The sequence below is a fragment of the Periplaneta americana genome, chromosome 1 (assembly GCF_040183065.1).
Source record: "Periplaneta americana isolate PAMFEO1 chromosome 1, P.americana_PAMFEO1_priV1, whole genome shotgun sequence".
Classification (NCBI taxonomy): Eukaryota; Metazoa; Arthropoda; class Insecta; order Blattodea; family Blattidae; genus Periplaneta; species Periplaneta americana.
The window spans coordinates 44,952,892-44,976,524 of record NC_091117.1 but is presented as its reverse complement, the minus strand read 5'-3'; the positions used below and the strand labels follow the sequence as shown (position 1 = coordinate 44,976,524).

At 36.8% G+C, this 23,633-nt stretch overlaps 1 protein-coding gene across 1 annotated transcript in view; it reads left to right on the top strand.

Moving 5' to 3' along the window:
• LOC138694996 (uncharacterized) overlaps positions 1–21,245 on the top strand; it is a 73,128-nt gene extending 51,883 nt beyond the window's left edge. Inside the window, exons 9-12 of the mRNA XM_069819263.1 lie at positions 4,266–4,458; positions 10,045–10,278; positions 17,474–17,689; positions 20,863–21,245. Coding sequence (XP_069675364.1) covers positions 4,266–4,458; positions 10,045–10,278; positions 17,474–17,689; positions 20,863–21,047 — 828 coding nt within the window. The 3' untranslated portion in view covers positions 21,048–21,245. The remainder of the gene's footprint in view (positions 1–4,265; positions 4,459–10,044; positions 10,279–17,473; positions 17,690–20,862) is intronic.
• The last annotated feature ends 2,388 nt before the right edge of the window (positions 21,246–23,633 follow it).

Sequence of the window (23,633 nt, the reverse complement as noted above, 5' to 3'; positions counted from 1 at the left end):
CTCCCTCCTTAGGGCTGCTCGTCGCGGGCAGTCCCTTGGTAGGCTGCTAATCGGTCCAACGTTTGGGGTCCTCGGGCTGCTCCCTCCTTATGGTGGTGCCACCCCAATCTTGGTTTGGCTGGGCAGCAATGCTCGTACTGCGTGGGCGCCGTCTTGCTTTTCCACTTGGCCCTCCAGGGAGAGCTCGCTGGCCACGGGTTGGTCCTCGTTGTCCATCAGGAACACTTCATCCCGACCAAGACGGAGTATACGGCGCCGGACGTCCACCGTCGCATCGAGTAACCGCATGGCGTCGAGTCCCAGGACGACGTCCTCGGTGATGTTGGCGACGAACACCCACATCTCTAGTTTCCTCTTCCCCAAGGTCAGGTCCAGGAAGACCTCTCTCTGGATGGTCAAGCTCTCGCCTGAAGCAGTCCGTAGCTCGTATTGGCGCAGCGGCGTCCTCCCAGGTAGGCCACGAACGACGTCTGGTCTGGCGATAGTGAGCATCGCCCCGGTGTCCACCAGTACTCTGCATGGACGGCCTCTTATCCGTCCTTCAGCAATCAGCCCATCGTCGCACCTTCTGTCGACCGGTTTCAGGACGGGCCGAGGGGACGGTGATGATGGCGCCGACGTGCTCCTCCTAGCATCGGCCCCCTCTCTCTCCTGACTGTTGCCAGGTCGGTCGCAACTCCTCCGCAGGTGCCCAGGTTCACCGCAGGACCAGCAGATGGGCACCCGTCGTCTCCGTTGCTCTGGCGACTGTTGGTTTCTCTCGGTATCAGCCACCTCTCTCTCCTGCCGGTGGCCAGAGCGGTCGCAGTCCCTCCTTAGGTGTCCCGGCCTCCCGCAGGACCAGCAGATGGGCGCCCGTCGTCTCCGCCGCTCCGTTGACTGTTGGCGCTCCTCGACGTCGGCCACCTCTCTCTCCTGCCTGTGACCGGATCGGTCACAGTCCCTTCTCAGGTGTCCCGGTCTGCCGCAGGACCAGCAGATGGGCGCCCGTCGTCTCCGCCGCTCCGTTGACTGTTGGCGCTCCTCGACGTCGGCCACCTCTCTCTCCTGCCTGTGACCGGATCGGTCACAGTCCCTTCTCAAGTGTCCCGGTTTGCCACAGGACCAGCAGGTGTGCGCCCGTCGTCTCCGCAGCTCCGTTGACTGCTGCTCGGGTGGCTTCGGTTGGCGCCCCCAGCATCCGTCGCCGTGACGCTCCTGATCCAGTGCGGTGTTGAGACTCCCGCCGCCGACTTGGCCGCCTCCATCCTGAGGGCCGCCGCCAGAGCTGCGTTGATAGTGCGATGCTCTGCCAAGAGTAGCTGTTGTCTGATTTCGGGGTCTCGAACTCCGCTGCCGAAGGTGTAGGCCGCCTCTCCAGCGATGAAATCATTAGGTAGGCCCCTGAGGGCCTTGTGGGCCAGTTGTTCCACCACCATTGCAAATTCTTGCAGGGACTCGCCTGACTGTTGGACCCTCGTTTTCAGTTGGGTCCTGAATGCTGCAGCAAGTTGATGGTCACCATAACGTCCCTCCAAGGCCGCCATTATCTCAGCGGCTGTCCCATCTTCTGGAACGCTGTGAAGAATCTCCGACGCCTGTCCCTGAAGCGCGGCCAGCAGCTGAGTAGTATTCTCTGCTGGCGTCCACCCATTGTGCTCTGCGATGGCCTCGAACTGGCGACGGAATATCGCCCAAGACGTCGTACCGTCGAACTTCGACGTCTTGACGTTGTGATGTCTGGCTGAAGGCGATGGTTCCGCAGGGCCACTATAGGGAGTCCTCAACTCTGTGGCCGCTTCTTGCATGGCACGTCGAACCTCCTCGGCAACTATCTGTTTATGTTCTCTAGCCTGGCGATCCACCAACGCGAGGATGTGCTTGTTTTCTACAGCATGTTGGTCCATCAGTCCTCTTGACGACGTTCGAGATCGCGGATTTTGCCGTCGAAATGGTCTACCTCCTGTCTCAACTCGGGTACTGTCTCGTTTATAGTTGTAAAATTCTGGTTTAGTTTATCCAAATCGGCCTTAAGTTCGTCTTTTACGATGGCGAGAATTCCATCTACGTGGGCCGAAACGCTTTCAATTTGCATAGTGACGTCATCTTTCACTCCGCTTATGTCACTTTTCATCTCCGTTTTCACTTCACTTACGTCACTTTTCATCTCCGTTTTCACATCACTTATGTCGTTCTTAACCTCACTGATGTGCCTGTTCATGTTATCTTTTACTTCACTGATATCGTTCTTCATTTCTGCTTTTACTGCACTTATGTCGTTTTTCATTTCAGCTTTTATTTCCGCGATGGCTTGCAGGATCTGCTGTAGGTTCTCCATTGTCGATAATGTCCCGATTCTGACACCAATGTGAATTTTATTAGTAACAACAATGTAATTTATTCGTCACAACAATAATTCCTTTCTACAATTCACCTTGAACGCTCTCGTCAACAATTGGATTTTCACTCAACAAAGTATTCGTTATAGCACTCCACCGACGACAATGACAATTTACTTGGACTAGTACGAACAACAATGAACTGTTAATCTTAACCAATATTTACAAACCACTATTTACAAATCAGAACTATCAGTTCTCAGTTCACAGTTCTTCTAGCTCAGTCACTCGAGTTCACAGTATCTCGAACCACAGACCTTCAGAGACAGTTCACTGTACTCGAACTCAGGTCCCTCCAACTGCGGTCCACTGCACTCGAACTCAGGCCTTCGGATGCTGACGCAGATGCGGACGCACACTCGAGTCGAACTCCGGCACACAAGTCTGGCTTGCTTGCTCTGGCTTACTCACTGACTGGATGACTAATCAACTGAAAACTGCTGTCGTTCCTTCGCGACCGTAATTTATAACCACAGCGACGTAGCCTCGAAAGTTCGAATTCGTGAGTCTTTCACTTCGACGGATTTCTCGGCCTCTCTAGGCAAGCAGAAGATGCGCGCGCAAACTCCCTCTCCACTCTCTCGCCGCGCGCCGTCCCAAAGTGCTCCGCGCGATCTTCTCTCTTGCGGGACGCTGGTCGTGAGTTCGAATCTCACGTCGTTGTCACAATATTTTAAAAGATGTCCAGTACTACATATCCACTGCTTAGACAGTTTGCTTAAAAAATAAGTACCGTCATTTCCCATAACTATGGTCCTGGAACATAACTATTGTCCACGATACAACTAATCAAATTTTTTACTCCATAACGTAGTACTTCGTTTATCTATATTTTTGCTGTACTGTAGTTTAAATTCAAGTCACTGCAGCTATCTACGAATGGTCTATGTTACTTCTACAATGGTCTTTGAATGGTTGTATCCTGAACCATAGTTGTGTTCCATGGGAAATGACGGTATGTATTCATCAACCTACCAGTGCGAACAGCTGTTTTCTAAAATAAAATTTATAAAGTCCAGCCACAGATCCCGCTTAAGCGATGCTCATATCCTTGCGCAACTGAAAATAGCATGCACAGATATAAATCCCAATTTCGAAGAAACTGCTTTGGAAAATGATTAATTAAATATCACGTGAATGAACTCTTCTAATTACATATGGTAGGTAGGAGTGTAGTGGCGCAACTGTCTGTAAATCCGTCACTGCACTGTAGAGTGTAACCCCTCCCACAGTATGTAGTTGCCATTTAAATCCTGTCTTGCGGGTTGCGTTCATTTTGCCCACTACTGTAGTAAATCTATGCTACTGTCAATAAACCATTAAGGGCCGTATTCATAGACATTTTTAGCGCGGGCTTTCGGTGGATGATCAGCGTTTTTCGTATTCATAAACCAGTGTTAGCGATAGGATATGATTTGAATTCTGTACAAGTAACCAGTGGATAGCCGGGGCTAGCTTAGTACGCTCGTAGCGCGTGCTGCGAAATGTCTATGAATTTTTTAATTGGGTTATTTTACGACGCTGTATCAACTACTCAGATTATTTAGCGTCTGAATGAAATGAAGTTGATAATGCCGGTGAAATGAGTCCGGGGTCCAGCACCGAAAGTTATCCAGCATTAACTCGTATTGGGTTGAGGGAAAATCCCGGAAAAAACCTCAACCGGGTAACTTGCCCCGACCGGGATTCGAACCGGGCCATCTGGTTTCACGGCCAGACGTTCTGATCGTTACTCCACAGGTGTGGACATGTCTATGAATACCACCCTAAAAGACGTAGGCTAATCCATTTTGTTCCTCAGACATAGTACCATCGAGCTCTGTAAATTAAATCGGCATGAATGTAACAAATATTTTAACTAAAATACGACCTCTCACAACTGTTTAGATACTCAACCCAGAGAATGCGACCTGCGGTTCCGGACAAGGAGGAATATGTGTCAGTCAGTTGATTAGCTCCAATCCTGACACCAAGAACGTCCTCACCACTACTCCTCGTATAAGCGTGCCTCTTTATTTCGGATTCAACATCAAGGATAGAACACAATTTTTTAACAAAGGACGATATGATCGTTACCTAGGTAAGTACCTGAAAAATTATCTACGCATCTCCTTCACTCATTCATGCTTTCTATTAAATACAGTGATACTAGAATAATGAATGCAAGGAAATATCGTTTATTAAAGACATGAAAAACAAAATAAACAACACCATTGACCACAGCTCACACATCGTAACTATTTTCCGGAGATAAAACTCTGTCCCAGGACAATACTATGCCAGAGTTCATGGTTGTATCAGTAAATGTTGTTTCTTTTAAAAGTAGTTTCTGATGGTACCTTCAATGACTAATGTTCTAATTTGAAATTTCGAACTTGACCACAGGTACCCCTACTTCCGGCTTGTTATGGGAAATAGTACTACCACCAATCCATTCTTTACATAGGTTTCGGTTATCATTTTTTTTAATAACAACCAGTATCATAACGATTAGGGAAAACGCGGAAATTCTACTTCAAGCAAGTACAGCGATAGGGTTGGAAGTAAATCCCGAAAAGACTAAGTATATGATTATGTCTTGTGACGAGAATATTGTACGAAATGGAACTATAAAAATTCGAGATTTATCCTTCGAATAGGTGGAAAAATTCAAATATCTTGGAGCAACAGTAACAAATATAAATGATACTCGGGAGAAAATTAAACGCAGAATAAATATGGGAAATGCCTGTTATTATTCGGCTCACAAGCTCTTGTCATCTAGTCTGCTGTCAAAAAATTTGAAAGTTAGAATTTATGAAACAGTTATATTACCGGTTGTTCTGTATGGCTGTGAAACTTGAACTCTCACTTTGAGAGAGGAATAGAGATTAAGGGTGTTTGAAAATATTTGGGACTAAGAGGGATGAAGTTACAGGAGATTGGAGAAAGTTACACAACGCATAGCTGCACGCATTGTATTCTTCACCTGACATAATTAGGAACATTAAATCCAGATGTTTGAGATGGGCAGGGCATGTAGCACGTATGGGCGAATCCAGAAATGCATAGAGAGTGTTAGTTGGGAGAACGGAGGGAAAAATACCTTTGGGGAGGCCGAGACGTAGATGGGAAGATAATATTAAAATGGATTTGAAGGAGGTGGGATATGATGATAGAAAATGGATTAATCTTGCTAAGGATAGGGACCAATGACGGGCTTGTGTGAAGGAGGCAATGAACCTCCGGGTTCCTTAAAAACCATAATTAAGTAAGTAAGTAAGTAAGAACACAACCAGTATCGAGAAAAAAAAAAGGCTGATACGGGGGTGATCTGAAACACCCGGTGTGTATTATATATATATATATATATATATATATATATATATATATCTTTTTTTCAGGATGGAAGTGAAATAATTCTGCAGATTGGAGGGGACGATAGAGTAAACTTAAAAGAATAGAAATCTTACATTACGTTTCGTAATTAAAAGAACGGTTAATAAAAGTTGGAAGTTTCAGCACTCTGGCCACATTTTCGTTAAAACAGTACTATTTCTTCTCGTAATACAGGTGCAAGAGGTCAAAGAACTTAGGTTTGTCTCCCTACACCAACTTCCCTCTCTTGTTGCATCGTTCAATGGCTTGAAATTAGTTGTTTTTAAATGTAATTTAAACGAGCACAGTCCACGCTATTGAATTACGCCAAAGAGATAAAGTATTTTTAATACTTTGACAAAATTCAGGATCCTACTCGCAATAGTTACCCAATAAGATGATGTTAAATATTTGGGGGGGGGGGACTTTTATCTGAGAAAGTTATGAACTTTTCATCAATATGATATTACACTTTTTTGTTGTATATAACATGAGCTATTCGCTCTGAAAATTTGCAGGGTTACTTCACTTCCACCCTGTATATATCGATGGCTACGAAGTGATACCTCGTATCTGTAAATTTGCAGGTGAATGAGAAAACTATTTTCAAAATTAATTTCTCTCAAAACTTTATATATATATATATATGTTTGTGCTTCGCAAGATCATTTTTTCGAGGACAAAATATTATTTAACTGTCCAATTTTGTGAGTAAATAATAATGTAGTTATTCTAAATAATAACGTAGTTCAACTAAATTAACATTTTTTATAAATACGATGTTTCACTTCTTTGCCATCGATATATAAATATCTTACGGTCAGGTTACTATCCAGAACACAGTATTCACACACCCTTAAGGGTAATCCGAATCATCAATTTCTGAATAACAGCAAATTTTATTATCATTACGCACTTCTGCAATTGACACGCACACTAGAAATAATACTTAAGTGAAGGTGAACACTAACTTGTAGTCTACAGTATATCTCTTCACAATTCGATGTTTAAAAAACGGAAAACAATGGAAGTAATGCAACATATAATATATGTTTGTGATTTACCTTCAACGGGGGTAACATTGAAACATTAAAGGTAACTTTGGCCCAGTAGAGAATATATATATGAATATTTATATCTCTCACAAAATGTGGTATATCTTATTAGCTTCAACTGTAGACTACTTGTAGATGGCGGCTCCTACCGGTATCTTGTGAGAGATATAAAAATTCAAATATATAACTTTTGTTGATCCAAAGTTATCCTTAAAAGGCCAATATTACCTCCGTTGACGGTATATTTTAATACTTGATATACAGGGTTGTAGTAATATAATGTATTTCTTACATGGAATACAATCATTTTCTTATTAATATACTGAAAATAGTTGATTTTATATAATATTGCTATTTGTTACTCTGTAATTTGCCAATTATAGCTACATTTTACATTTTTGTCTATTATATCTATATTTAACTATTTTTCATTTATTTATTTTGTATTTTTCATTTATATCTATATCTGTATCTTTTATTTAGGTAGTATCTATTTGTCTGTTCTTTTTTTTTTCCTTTTCTCATTTTCCATTTTAATTTGTATTTACACTTTTATCCTCCATTTGTATTTGTTTCATCTCTTTTTTCTTGTTATATACAATTCTATGTTTTTTTAACGAATATCTGTACTGTCTAGTGTAATTGGGGCTTTGCCCTCTTATAGGCATAAATAAATAAATAGATAAATAAATAAATAAATAAATAAATAAATAAATAAATAAATAAATAAATAAATAAATAAATAAATAAATAAATGTGCAGATTAAAGAGGGGAATAAATGACTCTAAAATAAATATAAAGCACATTATGTGTTTTGTAATTAAGTGCATGGTCAATTAGAGAATTAGACTCAAACTCTACGTACTCCGGCAACAACGCATCTCCGACTCACCAATGAATACATACGAACACAGGTGAACCACATCGTACTTCACGCGCGAGAGCAATACAAATAACGCAGGAGAGAATTTAAATTTTCAAAAGACAATAATGACCTTAGCCGTCGATTACTATAACCATGACACCAAACAAACCCTCTTTCCTTCACTAATAATATTATTTGCACAGTTCGCAAACCCACATCACACGCTTCTGCAGTCATTTGCATTTGTTGAGCAGTGGCAACGTTGCAGCCAGCACCTGATGGCCGGTAGCGTTCTGCTCGTCAACATTTTAAAATAATTATACACTTTAAACACTATCCCCCCGCCTGTACACAGTATATGTCAGTTTTACTTAGTCGATGTATTGAAACACTCACACGTGAACAAATGAACTCGGGAAGCAATTGTTACTGACTGATTAATTCTACAGTACAAGCTTGTGACGTCATATGCCAGAAATGCTAAGGGGCATATAGCAGACGACCGCTTTCCGAGCTGCCGTCGACTCTAACGTATCCTGACCTGTCTTATAGGTGCATAATTTGTTTTTGTTACCTATAGTGAATAACATCAAAATATAATTAATTATTTATACCGTTTTATGGCTTAAGCATTGAATTACATATGAAAGGAAAACATTGATGTGTTACATCATATTTAGTCTTAATACTAACGTTTTCGCACTTTGTATAAAAACCTGATATGCATTTCATTGATTTTATTGTAATCACCACATTGATTTCCACTTTCTGTATGCTTCTCTATTTAATTTCATCAAGTTATTGTCACAATATATTTAGGACACCATTTATGGAGATCTACTTTGTATGCCAACATCACGTATTCAGTTTTACTTCATAGCTATGCAAATTCACATCGTTTTAAATTTGTTTTAATATTTTGACAGGATATTTTAATGTTGCTGTGGATGATTAATATTGTTACTATGTCATATTTACTCTAGTCATGTCACTTCGAAATGTAAAACATGTTTTGTAATTGATTTTAGATTACATTTTGTTACATCTCGTACCTGAAGATGCCCTACAAAGGGCGAAAACCTTAGTATTACGACTAAATATGATGTAACACATCATTGTTTTCCTTTCATATGTTCATTCATTCATTCATTTATTTTATTCCATAGATCTTACATGAGCAATGAAGCTTTAAGATGTGGAACAAGTCAAAATTTTACAATATTACAATTACAATTTTTACAAATTTTTATAGTTTTACAATTCAGTAATTTTCTACAATTTTTACAATTTTGTGCATTTTTTACTTTTTTTCGGCGAGATGTACTGAGATGAGATGAGGTCCGAGGATTCGCCAAAATATTACCCGGCATTTGCCTTTTGGTGGGGGAAACCTCGGAAAAACCCAACCAGGTAATCAAATCAAAGGGGGGTAATCAAATCAAAGGGGTTGATGCCAAGGACTCGCCATAGACCATTCGGCTTCAGTCCCACGGCTGGGGAAAACCTCAGAAGAAACCAAAGACGAAAGGGGTATTCAACCCAAGCCCGAACGCAGCTCCGGATCAGCAGCCCAGCGAGTCTGCCGACTGAGCTACATCGATGGCTCTACTAAAAGTATACAATACATAGTCAATCAGATTATTAAATTTACAAACGCAAACGATCATTCATAAGTTGAGCTATATGTATAATACAAAACAAGTTAATTAAATTTAAGGCATAAACAATTCAACCAGTTGTGATATACAGAAATTGATAATACATATCATGCAAACTACTTCAAATTACAAACACAAACAATTTATCAGTAGAGCTATATAGATTACTATTCAATTTAAAGCATATACAATTCATCGGCCAAAACTATACAAATATATACAATACAAAGTAGCATACTTTCATTACGCTATACAAATTTGTGCAATTAATATCAAGTAGATTAATTCAATTTATAATCATAAACAATTCATCAGTTGAGCTATACATATTATCATTCAATTTACAGTAGGTCTATATACAATTCATCAGTAAAGCTACACAGACTAGTAATCATTTTAAGAACATATACAATTCATCAGCCAAACTATACAAACATATACAATCAAATTAGTTCAATTTACAAACTTATTTTCGTTAAGCTATACAATTCATATGAAGTAGATTAATTCAATTTATAAGCTTAAACAATTCATCAGTTGACCTATACAGTATACTATTCAATTTACAGTACATACAATTCATCAGTGTAATGTAATTCAATGCTTAAGCCATAAGACGGAATAAATAATTAATTATATTTTGATACATGTTATTAACACGAGGCTTAGCTGACTATTCCCAACATGAATTGCAAATCTATAGTGAAGTTCATATTCTGCTTGTTTACAGTTGCACCAGACAGAAATCTTGTCACCAGCTGGGTGAATAACATATCCTTTGTGAGCGCACCATCCCCGATAATCAGCCAGGGGCCAGATATCCCGGGATCCGTGTACTGTCCCATAGGTAACGACGGCTTCCCTACGTGCCCTGCCAACAGAGCGGCAGAGCAGTTCTGCGAGTGTGTCTACGTCATCAAGATTCCTTGGGGTGCCGTCGTACAGATCGTCATTGGAGATGCGTGTAAGTTATTGCGTAAAGAATGCTTACAAAGTGGTGGAAGTTCAATGAATTTCCTAAAGACTTCAGTGGAATTTCCCATTCATGTTTGTGAAGATTATGAGCATTCTTATACAAATTAATTTGAAAGATTTTATTTTCATCACTCGAAAAGTATTTAAATAAGCTAGTCTTATTCAATGACAGCAAATGACAAATATATATGATCCATAAATACGAGTGTGGCTTCTCTGAATACAAATTTATGGACATTGTTTTTACAAGTCTCTAGAGCAATCGTTATTTTCATCGTCTTTATGTTCCATTTCGTCTCCTAATTCTCAACATCTTCTGCCACCTTTTAACTTTTAATTATAATTCAATCTTTTATCTGTCTTCAGAGTCACCAGTTTACATCCCAACCCCTCCCAACTTTCTAGTTACTATGATAAATTTTAAAACAGTCCTTATTTTCCTCCTTGATATCCAAAATTATAACTCATTCTACTAAATTACTGCGCAATCTCACAAATTTCCATTCAATCTCCCAAAATTTCCACACATCCTTCCTAATTTTCACTCAGTCTCCAAAATTGCAATTCAATATCCAAATTCAAATTCAATCTTCCAACTTTCAACACAAACTGCCAGGTTATAGCGCAATCTATAAAATTATAGCTCAATCTTCAAAATTACAGTTCAGTCTCCAAAATTATATCTCAGCATCCAAAATGATAGCTCAAACTCCAAATTATATTTCAATCTTCCAAATTATAGCTCAATCTCCAAAATTATATCTCAACATCCAAAATGATAGCTCAATCTCCAAAATTATATTTCAATTTTCCAAATTACAGCTCAATCTCCAAAATTATATCTAAACATCCAAAATGATACCTCAATCTCCAAATTATATTTCAATCTTCCAAATTATAGCTCAATCTCCAAAATTATATCTCAACACCCAAAATGATAGCTCAATCTCCAAAATTATATTTCAATTTTTCAAATTACAGCTCAATCTCCAAACTTATATCTCAACATCCAAAATGACAGCTCAATCTCCAAAATTATATTTCAATTTTCCAAATTTGCAGCTCAATCTCCAAAATTATATATTAATCTTCCAAATTATAGATCTCCAAAATTATATCTCAACATCCAAAATGATAGCTCAATCTCCAAAATTATATTTCAATTTTTCAAATTACAGCTCAATCTCCAAAATTATATCTCAACATCCAAAATGCCAGCTCAATCTCCAAAATAATATTTTCAATTTACCAAATTACAGCTCAATCTCCAAAATTATATCTCAATATCCAAAATGGTAGCTCAATCTCCAAAATTATATTTAAATCTTCCAAATTATACCTCAATCTTCCAAATTATAGCTCAACTCCATAATTATAGCTCAATCTCCAAAATTATATTTCAATTTCCCAAATTACAGCTCAATTTCCAAAATTATATCTCAACATCCAAAATGATAGCTCAATCTCCAGAATTATATTTCAAACCTCCAAGTTAAAGCTCAATCCCCGAAATTATATTTCAATCTTCCAAATTATACCTCAGTCTTCCAAATTATATCTCAACCCCACAATTATAGCTCAATCTCCAATATTATATTTCAATCCTCCAAGTTATAGCTCAATCTCCGAAATTATATTTAAATCTTCCAAATTACACCTCAATCTTCCAAATTATAGCTCAACCCCACAATTATAGCTCAATCTCCAAAATTCCAACTCAATCTCCTAAATTATAGCTCAGCCTCCCAGATTAGAGCTCAATCTTCCAAATTATAGCTCAACCCCCCAATTACAGCTCAATCTACAAAATTCCAACTCAATCTCCCAAATGCTAGCTCAATATTCCAAATTTTGACACAAACTCCCAAATTTGAATTCAATCTTCCAAATTCAGTCTTTCAAATTTATCCTCCAAATTTCAACCAAGTCTTCCAAATTTCAACTCAACATTCCAAATTTCAACTCAATCTTCCAAATTCGAATCGAATGTTCGAAATTATAATTGAATCTCCCAGATTTAAACTCAATCATACAAATAACAATCAGTATCTGAAATTTCAACTATATCTCGCAAATTTCAACTGCACCTCATGGAGGCATGGCCGGGAAGTACTAGTAGTTATTGCTTTCTTTCGGCTGAAAATTTGTTGAAATCATGTCCGCTACATCCACATTTGATTGTAGCTTCTTTCCGAATTCATTTCTGGAAGTGCGTCAAGATTATGTCAGTCTCAAGTGAGTTTAGATCTCTCGTCTACTGAACATTAAAGAAAGACGAGCGAATGCAAAGAGAACACAGTGTAGTTACTGCATTAAAAATAGTGTTATCTGTAATAATATTGCTCGTTTTCTACTTACTTGCTGGGTAACAATACAATTTATGTCAACTGAAAACTCGGAGGCCACGTAGAATATTAATCAAGATACCGATGACAGAATGTGTTGCACTATTACAGTGGACAAACTTTTGGAGGACGCTTGTAGAACAGGTTATTGAAAAGATAGCAATGTGATAGTTAACGATGTTACTAAATAATTTTCCAAGTATATGTTACAAAGATGTAGATTTATTGGTCTGCAAGTAGTATTAAAATTTCTCGTAGTGAAGAGTTTGACAATTTACAGTTTGTTAATGTTGTTGTTTGTCAAATAAACAATTTATTCCCGTAGAATACTCCAATTACTGAACAGGCAATTGTAGATATATTAGGCTATACTGTAAGAGTGCTTGCCTGCATTCAGATGAAAATTTTACAGGAATAACATCTTCAGTCCCGAATTTATATTAAAAAAAAAGGAAAAAAAATCGATCATATAATCATTCTGGGGTTCCAAAAATCCCTAATCAAGTCTTCACAGAAAATCAAATTTTGGGGCAATTTTGACTCTTGATGCTCTCAAATTTAATTCTAATCTTTAATTCTGGTATAGAAATGTTGCAAAAGTGATACTCTTCATTTCGATCAAATTTAATTTTTCAAAAATCCAAAGACACTGCAAAAAAATTTAAAGAAAATTATGTATAGTATACTCTACAACAGAATTGAAGAGGATAATTTCATTAAAATGCGGTCCACGCCTGTGGAGTAACGGTTAGCACGTCTAGCCGCGAAACCAGGTGGCCCGGGTTCGATTCCCGGTCGGGACAAGTTACCTGGTTGAGGTTTTTTCCGGGGTTTTCCCTCAACTCAATATGAGCAAATGCTGGGTAACTTACGGTGTTGGACCCCGGACTCATTTCAGCGGCATTATCACCTTCATCTCATTCAGGCGCTAAATAATAAAGCTGTTGATAAAGCGTCGTAAAATAACCTACTAAAAAAAAATCATGAAAATGCAAATTAATTTGGCTTTCAGTTGAAAACACTTCATGATTTTAATTAAAAAGGAAAGTTACATGTGAATAAATCTTCTACTGCTTTAAAATAATTACTAAAATTTAACTTTACATGCAGGCCAGTTGTGTCTCTCTGAAAGAAACTGAGCTGTGTTTTTTTTTTCGCCCCGACAGTTAAATTTCAGTCGTCCAGTCTTAAAGAAACAGAATCAAAAATATTTTGCGCTGAATCAAGAATACATTGGAAAGCAAACTTATCAGAAAGACATAATCGTTGTTTCATACGAAGTTTAGGGGAGTGTCGGGTAGTATCGGACATCGGGTAATATCGGGCAGTGAGTTTCTTTCATCTACCACTCGATGATAGTACCTGATTGGCATAGTTACGTTTCTGTGATGTCGCACAGAGAAACGTAACCATGCCATTCAGGTACTACCATATGGTGGTAGATGAAAGAAACGAACTGTCCGATACTACCCGACTCTCCCCTACTTAACAGACTCCTCTATTTCTAATCCATGCTATGTTATAATTAGAGTAATGCATTTGATTACCTTAAGTCTTCAAATAATCCGCAGCAGTGTAGGTACGTATGGAGTTTAGATCGGCGGCACCGGACTCTACCACACAATTCAGTGAACATGCGAAAACAAAACAAAGCTGGGACCTTGGAGATCAGTAATATGATAGAAAAATTTGGTAGCAAGCATACATTAGGAAAGAAGACAATGTATTTTGTGCGAGATCGTGCGTATTTGCTTGTTTTCCGCACAGAACCAATACGCGGTAAGTGTGAAATACCACATTCAGTATTCCCAACCTAACACACATAACAATTTCCCTCTTCTTACCGCTTAAGCGCCACATTCATTTTACTGCTTTAGGCTTTTAACATATTATTTTTAGAGAGGTTTAACATAGTAGGCCTAATAATTATAAATTGGAAACTTACCACTGCAATTTCACCTAAATTGCAATGTTAATTATTGTTTTTAAATATTTGCAAAAATTAAGTAAAATCTGCCACTCCACGAAACTTATTGCATTCCTGATACAAGTAACATTAAGGAAGCCGTGAAAAAATCGACAAGCTTCCAGATGCCGATGTTATTACTGCAATATGTTATATAAATAATATTGTTAAAATATTAAAATGAAAAATAAATCATTACATAACCGTACCGTTTGTTTTAAGTTCGCATTTATAGATTGGGGGAAAAAAAGACAGAAGTATATCACGGCTTGCTGGAGTTTAGTAAACACAGAAAATATTTTATAGCAACAATGTTGAAGAAAGATATTTTGGTGTTCCGAAGTTGTCGTCATTAAACAGAAACCAACATGGAGATTTCATTGCAACTAATTAGAAATTCGTCTTTCAGGTATGTAATAAACGATCTTCGCACAAAATAATGTACGATACACGAGCGGTATGTTTGTTTTCATGTTCTCGGAAATTAAAAAAGCTCAACTACGTTTCGCTTTTTCAATCTTTTCCTCGACCATGAAAACGTCAACATACCGCTCTTGTAACGCATATTACTATTATCAGAAACAAGGAAACATCTTTCATTTGAAGCACTTAAAATGTTTATTTATTCACCGTAATCTATAGAACCGTAAAGCACGCACTTCAAGTTTGCGCTGATATTATGATTGTCCATTTCTTAATTCTAAGCATTAATCAAATCTGAAGTGTCTTAACATGTTTTACTTGTTGTAAAAATCAAGGTTCGACAATTTCCGGGAACCATGTAGCCATGACGACTAAAAATTAGTAGACTATGTGGTGCCTGAATTGTTTATTGAGTTGAAAATTGTTTAAGACTACGATTTCTTTTGTCACTACTACTAATACATAATGTTAACAAAAGCCGGTGTAGAAAGAAATTCGAATGTGCTTCTTAGATTAGTTTTGTTACATTTGTTGCGCAACTCAAGATACTGTTATTACATAGCTTTAATGAAGAGCACAGTGTGTCTCTGAGAGAAAGTGTTTGCATTGCATAGATATTTCATTCATTCATAGTGATCTGCTCAAGGGCAGGTCTTTCACTACAAACCGAACATTCTCCAGCCTTTGCTATTTTCTGACTCCCTCTTTGTCTCCGTATATGATCCATGTGTAGATATTTAATATTGTTTAATATATTTCAGTAAATGTTTCATCTTAGCTCCAATGGTTTTCTCTTTGCATGTTTGGGAAAAATGAGGTTGCTCCCGAAAATAAAGGGGATGGCTCCTCAAAATTTTTTTGTATTGTCTAACCCTGGTAAAAAATTATATTTTCTTACATATAAGGTGACTCTAAAAGAGACATAAGTATTTCTCCCATTACAATAATTCATACAGGAAAAAATCAAATCGACATAAACCAGTGTAAGTTGTCAACAAATTATCAAAAAAGGTTTGTGGAAAATGACTTATGTCACTTTTCCCAGGCACTGCAGATATATTTGTCAAAACTCTTTACATAAAATGATGGATCTCACAGTGTCGTATACGGTGCCACCATTACCATATTTTACATTTTATGTTCCCCTAATAATTACGTCATCATCTATCTATTGTTAAGTCTATTATTCTAATCTATACTTATCCTACATTCTTTTGTTTACTCACTATTTAGGAACTAATCCTAACATTCGCCCTTTCTTAATGCCACTCTCTATCTCTTTCTAAACTTCATTAATTATTGACATGATATGAATAACGTATTTCGTGTTAAGAATTACATTCATATAATGTGAACCTCACACAAACCATAATATAATATTACCCAGATCTCGGATTTTTAGGATCGTTTAGCGTAGGCTGAATCATACGTTCTGTAATGCACATAGTTTTAGGCAATATATTCGCTCGAGAATTTCTCGTGTTGCAAACATTTAGGGATTTTAATATAAAATTGTTGCATCATCATCATCATCATCATCCTTCACGAATTAGGCCTCTGTAGACCTGTTTCAGCCCCATCTAGCAGTCTTCTTAAAGGTCTTCCTGGTCGACGATGTCCTCTAGGTTTATATTGCATCATCATTTTTGGGATTCTTGAATTTTCCATTCTTCTTACATGATCTAGCCAATTGAATTTGTATCTGCTGATTTTTTCTTCTACTGACTCTACTTATAATTGTTCTAAAATTTCTTCATTCCTTTTTCGGTCTAGAAGAGTATATCCTGCTGTCCTCCTGAAAAATTTAATTTCCGTTGCTTTGATTCTGTTCATGTCTTTTTTCTTTAATGTCCAAATCTCGCTTCCGTATAAAAGGGAGGGTAATGCTAGTGTATTATATATTTTTATTCTTGTAGATTTTTGTACTAATTTAGCTTTTATGTATTGTTTATTATTCCTAGAATTTGTGTAAATTTGGTAATTTTCTTGTTCACATCTTTTTCATTTTGATAAGATATTTCACAACCCAGATAATTGAAATTTTGCACTTGTTCGAGGCATTGGTTATTGTGTATTATCTTACTTCTGACTGGGTCTTGTCCTAAAAATGCCATTACTTCTGATTTTTGTGCTGAAATTTCCATCCCAAAATCTTTTAATATTTTATTTAATGTATAGAATCCTCTTTGTTAATTATCCTCTGAATTGGAAATTATGACTTGATCATCGGCATAGAGTAAGGTATTTAATGTTACAGCACTGGTTATTTTGATTCCTGATATGTAGATTTGGTTCCATTTTAAAATAATTTCATTTATATAGATATTAAATAAAGTTGGTGATAGTGGACAACCTTGTCGAACTCCATTATTAACTAATTTTCTTTCTATCCTATTAGACCCTAAAAATCTGAGATATAGTTATAATATAAGCATATGATTTCTTTATAGCTCCTGTATACGATCTGCACCATCCTTTCCATCTCCATGGTTACGACTTTTTCGTAGTGGCGATAGATCAGTTCAGAAATGGACAGACAGTTGCGAGTGTCAGTAGAGATCTCATGGGGATAAAATTCAACAGCGCAAGGCCTCCAGCGCGCAAGGACACAGTAGCCGTCCCTTCCAACGGGTATGCAGCCTTCAGGTTCAAAGCAGATAACCCAGGTGAGTGAGACGACTAGAATTCCAACTTCTAGATTTTAATTTTTCCTTACATTCTATTTTTTGCTTGGTATAACCTGACTACTTATGTGTAAATTCTACAAAACATAAAAGTGGATGATCTTTTCAAAATCAGGCTGACACATGGAGTACCAGAATTACGTTTGCAGCTTAACAAGTTTTGTAGATTACGAACTTGAAGCTAATGGTTCCGTAGGTTCAATTCGCGCTGAGTGATATCTAAATTCAATCGAAATGAGAAGCCATTTACATACAATAATAACAAAGCAAGCAAAGATTACATACAATAACAAAGATTTTACAATACTATTTTAATACTCGTATATGAATATTCTTCAAAATTCGAAATTGATTACAAATCTCATAGTGAAATAGTCTACATATTACAAATTATTGTATAAATGCAAGGTAACTGTGTCACACCCGAAAAAGCAAGATGCTTGAGGTCGGGTGTGACGAATAATGAAAACTGGATAGAAGAAAAAATAATAATAAGATAATAATAAATAAAATAATAATAGTAATAATAATAATAATAATAATAGTAATAATAATAATCTGATTGTAACTTAAATGTAATTGCATATGAAGTTTTAAAAGAGTAAGAGAAAAAAAGACAAACAAAACGGTACCATAGCCTATACATAAACATACTAAGTTAGGAATACAACATTGTTAAAGTGACAGGAAAAAAAATAAAGAATAAGAATTTACATGATTATAATTTTAGAAACAGTTCAAGCACTTGTTTTTTTAATAATGTATTGTTTAATAATTTTAATTATGATTCCTCTTTATAAACGCATTATATAATCTCCGACCGCAATTAGAACTGTGCCTTAGACCTGCTTCAGTCTTACATTTTGGTTCAATGAGGGTGAGCGACATATTGTATCTTCTTGTGTTGTGGCCATTATCAGATGATATGAATTTAGCTCGATATTTATGGTAGTGATTCAAAATAGTATACATATAAATTTGCTTGATATTTAAAACATTAAATTCTTTATATATGAGATGAGTTGGATGGTCAAGTTTTCTCCTTAAACATATTTTAATAATTCTTTTATGTAGTAATATTAATGGGCGAATGGTACTCTGTGACAATCCACCCCATCCTATAATTCCATACTGTATTATAGACTGTACTAGGGCTAAAAATATTGTTCTCAATAGTTTTACTGGCATAAAGCGACGCAGTTGAACAGATTTGTATAGAGTTTTACGTAATTTAAGACATAAGAAGTTAATATGAAAATTCCATTTTAAGTTTTGATCGAAGAAAATACATAAATATTTCACTTGGGTTTATGGGCGTAGTTTAATGTTACTTTGTTTATTTGTATCCTGAATAGCCGGTTATAATATGCACAATCCTCTTAGCCTGATCTACATGTCAGCTAAGTAATTAGTAAGGGTTTGAACCCAAGACTTGAGACGTGAAGCCTGCTGGTCAGTTATTGTAACTTTGACGACAGCTAAACGAAAGAGGGTTAGTGTAGCAATTTGAGAGCAATGTATTATGATAAAAAATGGTTGAAAGAATTTTAGTTTTGTCCTTTAAATATGCAGAGATTTCATCCGAACAAATGTAACTTTTCGTTCTTCAAAGGAATTTTACAATTTACATTCTTCGGATCCAATTTCTGAACATTTAAAGTACAAAACTAAAATTATTTGTAAAATTTATTATCATAATACACTACTGTTTTAAACTGACAGAGCATGTTGGGAATTAAACCAATGGCTGCCACAAAATTAAATGTTTCATATATACCAATTTAGAAAATGGAGAAAAAATGGGAGTATAAGGGTACAGTGCATCAGTTATTTATATATTTCAAAAAGGCATATGACTCGGTTAAGAGAGAAGTTTTATATGATATTCTTATAGAATTTGGTATTCCCAAGAAACTAGTTAGATTAATTAAAATGTGTCTCAGTGAAACGTATAGCAGAGTTCGTATAGGTCAGTTTCTGTCAGATGCGTTTCCAATTCACTGTGGGCTAAAGCAAGGAGATGCATTATCACCTTGACTTTTTAACGTTGCTCTAGAGTATGCATTAGAAAAGTCCAGGATAACAGAGAGGGTTTGGAATTGAACGGATTACATCAGCTTCTTGTCTATGCGGATGACGTGAATATGTCAGGAGAAAATACACAAACAATTAGGGAAAACACGGGAATTTTACTTGAAGCAAGTAAAGACATAGGTTTGGAAATAAATTCCGAAAAGACAAAGTATATGATTATGTCTCGCGACAAGAATATTGTACGAAATGGAATATAAAACTTGGAAATTTATCCTTTGAAGAGGTAGAAAAATGCATATACCTGGGAGCAACAGTAACAAATATAAATGATACTCGAGAGGAAATTAAACACAGATTAAATATGGGAGTTGCCTGTTATTATTCGGTTGAGAAGCTTTCATCATCCAGTCTGCTGTCCAAAAATGTGAAAGTTAGAATTTATAAAACAGTTATATTACCGATTGTTCTTTATGGTTATGAAACTTGAACTCTCACTTTGAGAGAGGAACATAGGTTAAGGATGTTTGAGAATAAGGTGCTTAGGAAAATATTTGGGGCGAAAAAGGGATGAAATTAGAGGAGATTGAAGAAAATTACACAATGTGGAACTGCACGCATTGTATTCTTCACCTGACATAATTAGGAACATTAAATCCAGACGTTTGCGATGGGCAGGGCATGTAGCACGTATGGGCGAATCCAGAAATGCATATAGAGTGTTAGTTAGGAGGCCGGAGGGAAAAAGATGATAGAGAATGGATTAATCTTGCTCAGGATAGGGACCAATGGCGGGCTTATGTGAGGGCGGCAATGAACCTCCGGGTTCCTTAAAAACCAATAAGTAAGTATAGGCCTATAACAATTTTTATCTCGAAAAGGAAGCAACAATGAACAAAATTGTATTAAGAATTTTTACTTGAAATATCTCAAAGAATAACCCCGTGAAATTTATGACATTACTTACGGTTCAAGGATGCTGAAACCGTATGTCTGTAAAACTTTCGAAATATGATTTTCGTACCACCGTAATATTTTTTCTGCACAATAATTATACTAGGAAAGAAAAAAAAAGAGGAGGTTCACCAATATGAAATACTAACATTGTGATGTTTTTATTGTAGGTCTATGGTTCTTCCACTGTCACTTCATGTATCATCTGGCAACAGGAATGGCCCTAGTTTTCCAAGTTGGAAATGATGGCGACTGGCCTCCAATACCACGAAATTTCCCCAGATGCGGCAACTTCCTAAATACGCCTTACGTGGAAGACTATTATAGCATGAACGCCCTCAGTAAAGGCAACTAACGACTCAACGACGCTACCTGATTCCGCACAGATATGATACGAGCATGCAGAAAAAGTCCACGATCGCGTGGGCTTCATTTCTGCAGTCAATATTTACGAAACTGTTTGGATTGATGTGTATGTGTGAATTTACGTAAACTGTTTAGTAAATATGTATCTGTCTGTTGTAAAACAAATATATTCGTCTTCTCGGCATAATTACCTATAATCGTTTCGTTGAATAATCCTACAGTAAACAATGACACGTGACTGAAGTGAGGCTTGATTGGTGTCAGTTTGGCGCCATACGGCCTTCTCTAACACTCAACCAGGAGTAAAACTGCGTTACAAAAACACTACAAATTTACAAAGTACACTACAATTTTACACACAAAACTGAATAAGATAATAATAATAATAATAAAATGTAAACAACAAGTAAGTAGAAATCAGACATAATATATAACATACAGAAAGAAAGAAAAAAGCATAATAAAATGTGAACAGCAGGTCAAAATAAATGAGACATACAAAGTATAAAAAATAAGACAATTATTGATAATAATAATAATAATAATAATAATAATAATAATAATAATAATAATAATGATTATGATGATGATAATAATAATAATAATAATAATAATAATAATAATAATAATCAAATAGTGCAGTACAAAGCATACAATGAATAGAATATACATTTCCCGTTACTCGTCAAAGTAGATCTAACCTCACTACTATGCATTCATTTGCTTAGGAAATTGTTACTTTATAATTTACTAATTGAAACCTATTATATACATTCAGCATTATTTCTTTCTCTCCGCTTTTAAGAGGGTTTCCACTCTAGTAACCACACACTTTGAGTACCGTAAACTGGGGTTACTTTGAACACAGAGGAAACTTTAACCATTTTTTTCAGAAAATGATATTTAGGTTTCTACATGCTGCACTTGTTATAGATGGAGGTAAATTATCATAAAATCATTCTCATACCAAATTTACCTCCGTCTATAACAAGTGCAGCATGTAGAAACGTAGGGCCGTATTCATAGGCATTTTGTAGCAAGCGCTACGAGCGTACTAAGCTAGCCCCGGCAATCCACTGGTTACTTGTTCAAAATTCAAATCATATTCTATCGCTAACACTGGTTTATGAATACGAAAAACGCTGATAATCCACCGGAAGCCCGCGCTAAAAATGTCTATGAATACGGCCCCTAAATATGATTTTCTGAAAAAATGGCCAAAGTTTCCTCTGTGTTCAAAGTAACCCCAGTTTACGTTATGCAGAAGCTATACTAACACGTGCTTACGAGAACAAGCTCAAGTGGCGCTAGTATATCACAAGAACAGACTGCCTTGATATTACTCTTAGTATTCATCCGCTTACAACGTAAGTAACAAAATATAAAAGTAGCTTTTCTTTTGCATAGCGTTTTACATAAAGTGAGGTTATATGTTTCATCGTATTTAATAACTAGAATCCAATTTTTATTTTCAAATAATATAAGGTTATGATTTCCAAATACGGAACTATATTTTCCTGCGTCGTGTGAGTGTTTCGACTGGGAGCCAATCACGGGTATGACAGACAGTTGCTTGTGTTTACATTAGCATTTTCCTTACAGTGAAAAGGGTATACGTATATTTCATTGAAGAAGCTTTCAGGTAAGAACAATATATATTAGGTTGATGTCAAAGTTCGTAGAGTTTCTTCGTTGTGACAAATTTTTTATTTGGGATAAACAGAAAGCATAAATTAATCATTAATACATTTTCCTACACTAACTATGACTCTCTGCTAACACCGGGATAGCTTATCGATTCCACGACTGAAAAAATATATTGATTTGAAGTTAAAAAAATTCGTCAAATCAATTTTGTAAATGTTCTTCTTAATCAAATGATTTCCCTTGAAGGTTGTTGGATACAGAACGGAAAAGGTGAAAATATGAGGGCGTAAGATCGGGAGAATATGGGGGATGTGGAATCACCTCTCAACCAAGCTCCTACACAGCTGCTTTTGTCTTGTTAGCGGAGTGAGTGCGTGCATTATCGTGTTGTAACAGCACTTGATGAAATCTTCCCGGTCGTTTGTCTTCAATTACGGCCGCTAGGCGCCTGAGTTGTTAGCAATACGAGTAAATGTCAGCAGTTATGGCTACATTACTGGGAATTAATTAGTAGTACACGACGCCTTCTTTATCCCACCAAACCCATAATATCATCTGTGGATGGGCACTAGCTTTTGAAAAATTAAAACTAAATTATAGTTTATTTAACGACGCGCGCAACTGCAGAGGTAATATCAGCGTCGCTAGTGTGCCGGAATTTTTTCCCGCAGTTCTTTTACATGCCAGTAAATCTACTGACATGAGCCTGTCGCATTTAAACACACTTAAATTCCATCGACCTAGGCCGGGATTCAACCCGCAACCTCGAGCACAGAAGGCCAGCGCTATACCGAATACGCTACCGAGGCTGACACTAACTTTTGATACGACAGAACCATTTTCTTGCAGTGCTCTCTCCAATGACATTCTCCACTTACACAGCACGAATCTTTTTCAAAAGCTTCCGCTGCTATTGCTTCTCTATTAA